Source organism: Heliangelus exortis, chromosome 3 (assembly GCF_036169615.1).
Source record: "Heliangelus exortis chromosome 3, bHelExo1.hap1, whole genome shotgun sequence".
In the NCBI taxonomy this organism is placed as follows: domain Eukaryota; kingdom Metazoa; phylum Chordata; class Aves; order Apodiformes; family Trochilidae; genus Heliangelus; species Heliangelus exortis.
In genome coordinates, this window is record NC_092424.1 from 57,341,474 (window position 1) to 57,349,585 (window position 8,112).

At 41.3% G+C, this 8,112-nt stretch overlaps 1 protein-coding gene across 1 annotated transcript; it reads left to right on the forward strand.

Annotated features, from left to right (window-relative positions):
- Window positions 1-1,803: 1,803 nt before the first annotated feature.
- On the forward strand, window positions 1,804-7,506 carry IL22RA2 (interleukin 22 receptor subunit alpha 2). The gene is made up of 7 exons (XM_071742479.1): window positions 1,804-2,113; window positions 2,408-2,599; window positions 3,509-3,659; window positions 4,449-4,627; window positions 5,860-6,029; window positions 6,362-6,540; window positions 7,173-7,506. The coding sequence occupies exons 2-6, from the start codon at window positions 2,503-2,505 to the stop codon at window positions 6,515-6,517; spliced, it is 753 nt and encodes a 250-aa protein (XP_071598580.1). The 5' UTR covers window positions 1,804-2,113; window positions 2,408-2,502; the 3' UTR covers window positions 6,518-6,540; window positions 7,173-7,506.
- The last annotated feature ends 606 nt before the right edge of the window (window positions 7,507-8,112 follow it).

Genomic DNA, 8,112 nt, shown 5'->3' on the forward strand with positions numbered 1-8,112 from the left:
TTCCTTTATCTTCATGCAGCATCATCCAGGCATTTAAGAAGAACTCATTCTCACATCCACAGCAGAGATCAGACTTGCATCCGGAAAGCCAAAGGTGGTGCTGCAGAAGCAGTTTCCAGGGTTAAATCTTCTTCTCTTATGGATGGAAAACAACTGAAGTTCAAGAGAAAAAGAAAAAAATAAAATAAAATAAAAAACAAAAACAAACAAACAAAAAAAAATCATTGAGGTGGTGCTATCAGATTGGATGAGTCAGACAGCTTCCAGCAAGAATGTACTTGACTTTTACATCTGTGTAGCAACATCCAGTCCTCAAAATAAAGAAATCTGTTTACCCAGCATTCAGACATTCAAATATGTTTTTATTCCAGGAATGGAATGAAATGGAAGAAGTTCTCATGATTATGTCAGTTCACAGAAACATCAGTTCGTTCTGTTTCACAAAGGTTTGGATCAAAATGACCTTTCAGAGCAAACCATGATGAGGTAACAGCACAGCTACTTATGTGGGTTGTGCTGGGGAGAGCAGTACATTTTCATTTTCCATTCTTCCTAAAGTACTGCTCAGAATATTCTGAAACAATAATGTTTTTTAAAAGCTCTCATTCATATTTTAAATAGCAGTACAGTGCATGTTTCTTCATTTGTTCACGTTTTTAAATGTAATCTCTGTGTTCTGTGAAACTCAATCAGTGACTGTGTGCATGTGCCTGTGTATGTGTGTGGGGGTGGGTGGCACTTGTCTGACTGTAGCTATTCTTGTGACACCAAGTGCTGCAGTAGCAAGGATGAAGCTGATGAGTGGAACAATGTTATGGATGCTAATAAACTGGGGATTACCAGTGGCTGCTCCGATAATCACAAAAATTATGTAAAGAGTTATCGATTGCTTCAGAGTGCCAAACCCAATTGCAGATAAAGAGCTATCGAGGTGCTGCACTCGGGCAACCCTCAATTTCCCTACGAGATAGGCATTGCTTTCACCATGCAGCAGAGCAGACTTTTCTGGGCAAAACCTGGCAGTGCTGGGCGGGCAGTGCTGAGGAACTGCCATCAAAAGCAACCTTGGCAAAGCTCCATGCCTCAGCTCCTGGCAATGGGGTTTTACAAGGAGTACGGGAAGGCGTGTTAGGACGATACAAGTAAGCAAATACCCAAGCTGTGACTAAACTATGATGACATTTCAGTCCGGTTATTGGCTTATAAAAGTTCCCTGTTCCCGCACTTGAGTTCATCTAACGTGATGAAATACTAATTGCATTGGTGTGGGGAACTGCTGAAAGGTCACTGGATTTTGAAAATGTGTTTGGAAAACAGAAATTCCCAGCCAGTAACGGTGGGGTGGCCTTTCATCTTCCTCTGTTTTGTGTTTCGTTTGTTTCTTGCATTTCTGTTCAATTCTTTAATTCTCTTAACTGAGTTAGCTAGTTAACTATTCAGAGCAACATATCTAGCATTTTAATGCAGCTGCTGCAAAGTCAGTGCTTGGATAATGAGGTATAAGTGATCAGCTGGTCTGACAGCCTGTGCCCATGAATCTGACCAAGGACAGCTTCTTTATTACATGTTCTTCAGTTTGCTGAGTATAACCTTTAATAAAGTGGCCTTTAAATAGAAAAATACCTTCACCTGAACCAGAACTTAGGCTTTTTTTGACCTGGCAGGTGTTTTGCTTCCAACTCTTCTCAAAGTGAAATCATAGGCTAATATATATTTTTTTGTAGACAGGTAGTCTTCAAATCTGTTATTTCTTTGATGGGCTTCATTCTGTACTGCTGTGCTGTGTCACAACAAGAGAAAACTTGGGGTTTTCTCTTCTTGCTTGTCGATGTGAGTTTGCAAAAGGAGAATACATCCCAGCTTTTGCTCAGAGGCACTCGTGTGTGAGCAGTGAAGTACATGTGGATGTGCAAGGGACTTTGGCCTGATGGGTTGGGCTTGCCAGCATGGTATGGATGCAGCACTCAGCAGTGTGGCTGAGCTACTCACAGCCACTCACTCACTCCTCTGATGGTATGTGCCTGGATGACATCCTGCCATGAACACACCTGCAAACTCCATCTGCTTGCATTCAACCTGGAGACAGGCCACCAGCTCAGACAGCATCCCACAGGTAGGTATTTTATATGTTTGTAGCAAAATTCCTTGTGTTCTTCAGCTAGGAGCTGATAAATAAATAAATAGATAAACAAATTAAAATGTTAGCACGGCAAGGGAGCAAGCCTGTGTGACAAATTTAAGGGATAAAGCAATGTTGCCAGGTGTCATTTGGGAATTAGTGTCTAAAAAATAAGGACCTTTTCCATGGTGGTTTTCTTCATAATTAGTTCCAAACTTCAGAGTGACCGCAGCTGCCAAGAATGATGATTCCTTGTGTTCAATTTAGAGCAACTCATGTGTTTTTCAGCTACGCTAAACCAAATCCAATCTGGGAAACCAAGTAAGGGGAACTCTGCAGTTTAACAATTACTTCCTCATAAGACATGCTCAAGAGGAAGAGAGATGCTTTTCAACCATGGAGCTGCTCTTCTAAGCATGAGGGGGATCTCACTTGCCTCTCTCTGCCTACTGATGCACCTGCTTCAGGACAAGATAACTAGTAAGTAAAGGATTTCCACTCTTTTCCTGTCTAGGGAAGGGGTTGCTGGGTCTATTGTTGAATCTCTGGATGAGTCAAGAAATCTCCAGATCTTTTGCTGGGTTTCAAAAACCTTGTCATTTCCAAATTAGTCTGTTATTTTGTCTTTCAAGGTTCTGAAAAGCGTCTAAAGCAAGCATGGGACCCATCAAATTTATTCATAGCTATATTAACATTTCCAGTTCAGTTAGTTCAATTCTTACTAGATTCTGTATGCCATGGATTAAGCTGCAGTAATACAAATTCATCTGGGTGACAAACCCCAGAAAAAAGTTAGCATTTGGGTGCTTCAGAGAGATTGTTAACTGATTGCTGTTTGTAGGCATTGCAGTTTGAAAACAAATTATCTTTAAAATTGTCAGGCAGCTTTTTCCAGTAGAGCAGACTGGAAAAGCAGTAAATCTCAGGTTATTTTTTATACAGCAAGAGTTGATAAACACTGTTGTGGCAACTGTTAAAATAGCTACACTCCTTGTAGGTTAAAGTTGAGATGTAAAGGAAAGAGCACTCGAGTTGAAATACTGATGTGGCTGCCTACTGCAGGCTCTTTGAATTGATCCAAAGGGTTTGTTTCCTGGGATGTCTCTCAGGCATCTTTCACAACAGTAAAGGGAGAACACAAACAAACAAGCAAAACCATACCAGAAACCCAGACTACACAGAAATGTTCCTGTAATACTAAACATGTTTCTTCTGTAACTGCTAGATTTGGTCACTGCAGCTTTGCAAGTTTTGAACATGAGATCTTGGATGTTTAATTTGTGCAGTCTGCTAGGCTGGAACCAAATGAACTATAGCAGTACCTCCCATTGGAATGTGGAGGAGTGTGTTTGTGACAAACTTAATGTTATCATTCCTTATTATTTGCAGTGATTTTAGTTTTGGAAAACCAAGACCTGCGAGATTCAATTAAGCCACAGAAAGTAGAGTTCCGTTCATTCAACTTCAACACCAGTTTGCATTGGCAGCCTGGGAGGGCCAGAGAGTCAAGAAACATCATTTACTTTGTGCAATACAAAGTGTAAGTACTGGGGGAATTTCAGCCTCCTGCTGGGCTGGAACCCATCCCTGCTTGACACAGGATTTCTCAGGTGGCAGGGGATGTTCTACCCAGAGCTGGGCAAACAGCCATGTCCTGCTCAGATGCCAGCTCTTGGTTGTTGCTGTGCTTCTCAATAGCCCACAACTGTGCAGCTGAACAGCCCAAGGCAGGAGGGAGAGAGGGCACCTCCAGCAATACACTCTGCACACTCCTTTTTGCCCTCATGCAGAAAAATGTGGTTTGGAGGTGAACTTTTGGAGGACAGGAGTCCAATTGCCTGTCTAAAGCAGGTGTTGCTAGGTCAGATATTTTTGCAACAGGATTTTTAAGGTATTTCAGTGGCCCACCTTGCCCATGCAAGAGTTCTTTCCATGGCGAACTTGAGGCAGAGCTAGGGGTGGTCCTCAGAGGGGGACATACACTCCTGGCACACCTAGCGAGCACCTGAAATCACTTTTGAGAAATCAGTTGGTGAAAGCCATCGTTCTGCCCATCACTAAACACACTGGCTCAGCCAAAGCTCACCCACCTCTGCTGAGGGGCAGGTATGTGGTGGCTTCCTACAGGGTCAGTGACCCAAATCTCTACTTTAGGAAAATACAGAAACCTGCAGCTCCCAAGTACCCATGAAATCAATCTTCCCTGTCATCAAATTGAAGGGACTTAATTTCCAAGGCAGAATGCTTGTCAGTACCACTAAGTTAAAAATCTGTACAGATCCAGTCAGCAACAGCTAAAGCTTTCATCCTTCCTCCTCCTTCTGCATAGGTATGGGGAGAGCACATGGCACAACAAAAATGACTGCTGGGGGATTCAAAACCATTTCTGTGACCTGACAAACGAGACCTCTGATATCCGAGAGCCTTACTATGGCCAAGTGAAAGCCGTGTCAGATGGCATCTATTCTGACTGGAGCCTCAGTTGCAGATTCACTCCCTGGCAAGAATGTAAGTACAAACATATGGGTCTCTCTGAGAAAGGGCTTGGATTTTATGGGTTGTGGAATAAGTAATTTCTTCCTCAGAATTTGCAGACATGAGTAATCTTTTTCTAGCTACAAGGCTGTACTATAAGAAGTTGCGAGTCAAAGCTCTTGGGTAAAGGGCTGTGATTAAATAAATATTCCTGGCATTTGAAAGCCAAACAATTGTGGATAAGTAGCAACTTATTTATAGTTAGGGGATCAGAAGTGCCTGGCTTCTTTAACTCAGCCTCTTCCTCAAGGCATGGAACTACAAAATTATTTCCAGCCATTTTCAAATCTGCTGGAATGACTGGGCACAAGGTGGAAAAGAAGGAAATGTTCTCTGCCTGAGGAAGAAAGGGAGAAGAGAGCTGAGAGATGTGTGGCCACCATTCTTCTCACGTATGTGTTTTCCTGACTGCAGAGTATTTAGAGAGGACAGTCATCTCTCAGTACAGTCATCTAAGTCCACAGTATGTTAGAAATTGGACGACTGTCAAAACACTAAACAGTACCAGTGTACCTACCAGCAAGTTCCCTGTGAATTAACCAGTTTTCCCTCATGGGTCAAGGCAAAATTGAATTGTGAACATCAGAGCAGGTCATTTCACAGCCCTAAAGTGCATACTACCTTGAGCCTCTCGTACAGATGAAAGCCCAGACTTTGACATTAAGCAGCACCTTGCCATGGCAACAGCCCAGCTTGCCCTGTGCCACCTCCTTCTCCTAAAGAGAGGCACAGGGCAGCTGCTGTCCTGTCCCCTCACATCTCTGGGGCTGCACACATACACGCTGGCACTAGCTTGAACCCTTAGCTGTGTTTGACCAGATTAGATTGCAAAAATGATTGAAGCTGCATCTTTGAAATAAATGAAATAGTTCACTGTTTTATGCAGCCCAAGCACACAAATAAATCGGGACGTCAGGCAGGAACCACTTTGCTCAACAAGCCTGTAGTCAGCAACATCCAGCTCTGAGAGATTTTAAAAAGTCTGTCTCAAAAGTAGGTTTAATAACATGGGAAATGTCAGCCCCAAAATGTCCCAAGCCATAAACACCAAGAAGTGAATACTACAAAGTGGCACTTCAACAGTAAATACAGCATAATATAATTTAGTAACAATAACAATAAATCATTGAATGAATTCACATTGTGGGCTGTGAAACATGATCAATAAGGTGTAATTGTGTTCACAGCATTGTTTTTTTCCTTAGCTATGATAGGACCTCCAACAATAACTGTGGTTCATAGTAACAAATTCATACTACTAAAGCTCCAGGCTCCACATTCTCCTTATAGAAGGAAGAGAGGCAGCAAGATACCAATGGCAAATTATTATGATCTCCTATATCACATCTTCATAACTAACAACTTGCTAGACAAGGTAAGTGTATATTGAAGTATAAACCCTCTACCGTTGAAAAGCCAGGAAAGTATGGGCACACTGTTCTTGTTTTACAGTTGAAATAATCCTCTGGGATTGTGAGGGCATTGGTGACTGAGTAAGCATTTGAAAATGAAGTAGGCTTATTTTTCAGGAACAGAAGGAGGGGAATTTTAGAGGGAATTTTCTTTAAAAATCATAAGTAAATTATTAATGTTGTTGACTTTGTGCAAGTCCACATGTTGCTCTGCATCTGACCTTATCAAACTGTAGTCATAGATACACTAGATAAGGCAATGTGCTTGACTGGCTGTTTTTACTCCACACTGAAGCACCACAAAGTCCTGATGTACAAAGGAAAAGAAAAGGTGATTAAAATAGAAGATTTAAGACCTGGAACCAGCTACTGCATCATGGCCAAAACATATGTGCCAGCTCTGGACCGCAGCAGTTCCTACAGCAGCAGGCAATGCACCGTGCTACAGTGACAGGGCTGGCACCTCTGCCACAGGTAAGTCACCAGCTGAAACTTGACATGACTGTGGAAGTCCAGAGCTATATCCTCACTAATGTTTCCAGTCTGACAGTCCCCAAAGGGAGAAAAAAAGGTCTGGCATAAAAACTGGCAATAATATGACAATATTAGCCAGAGCTCTTACATCGTCTGAGTTAGTTTTAGCCAGGTAAGAATGATATGGCTACAGAGATTAGAGGAATGGCATAGATAATTATTTGCATGCTGGCATGGTGTTCAGAAAATGTCTTTCTCTTCCCTTTCTTTAGACAGTTAGGGTTGCTTTAATCAGGTTTTATTGCCGTCAAGTAATAGTTTACTAGGAAAATTAGTGACCTCCAACTTCATTAACATACAATTCTGCTGCAAGCACTGCAATTCTGTTCAGGAATTTAAGTGAATTTTTTTTAATTCAAATGAGCCTGTCCTGTTTTCATGGCCATTCTTCAGGTGTAATGTGTTTAAAAACAAGTAAGTTAACCAATTTAATGAGTTTCCATGGGCCAAAATGCAAGAGTTAGTTCAATTAATAGCATGAAAAATCTGTTTGTCTACTTACCGCAAATAATAAACTATATTCACCTGCCATATGCCCTGCTAAGAAATTTACTATCAGTCCTGCCTTGCAGGTACCAAGGCACAGAGCATGGAAAGACCAGAGTCAAAGCTGACTTCAGTGCCATTGGCCGTGGCAAACTCAGATTTGGGCCCTTTCCAGAGGGAACAGTAAAACTGGAAAGCATCCAAGTTGGAACCTGTGCTTCTGTTCTTGGCTCAGTACCCTAACTAAAAAGATTTTCTTTCTTCTGCTTCATAATAATTTATGCTACACAAGGATTTATGCTACACAAAGCCAAGGATTCTTTGTATGTCCTATATTAAAATAGATGATGTATCCTTAGATTGTTTCCAGGTTTTTTGTATTTTAAGCCTTGGAATTAAAATACTTTTTATAAAACATAAGTTCCAGATATTTTTTTTTCTTCTAGAACAAAAATTGCAATGAAAGATGAAAAAAAAAATTGTTCTTTCTTCTAAATAAGAACTTCAGAGCATACCGCAAGCTCACGGTGCCTTCACAGTGCCCTGAGAATAACACTTCCAATTGTGAAACCAGTACGTGATTAGGCAGGAGCTCATTTAAACTGAAACAGACAAGATCCTTGCTTCCAGTCAATGACAGACAGTTAAAGGGAAGAGACCTCTATTTCAACCATTTCTTAGTAAATGAGGAAGAAATGCTGACCATTACCCATGGTTTCTAATTATTTTGCTCCTACAAGTCTTCATCACTCAGAGGAAGGGTTTTCTCGGGCAAGGGCTGGAAAGATATCCACTATACCTCTCTATTCAACAGGACATATTGGCCTTTCCAGATCTGTGAGTAATGAGAACCATAATACTTAATACTGCATTCTGTTCTTGCATATTAACAAGAGGAGGTGAAAAGGGGCCAGACACGACTGGGCAAAGCAAGCCCTGGTAAATATGGAGCTCAATGCTACATAACCACTATTGATTTTATTTTTTTTTTTTTCTCGTATATTTGCAGTTTCATTTCTCCTTTCT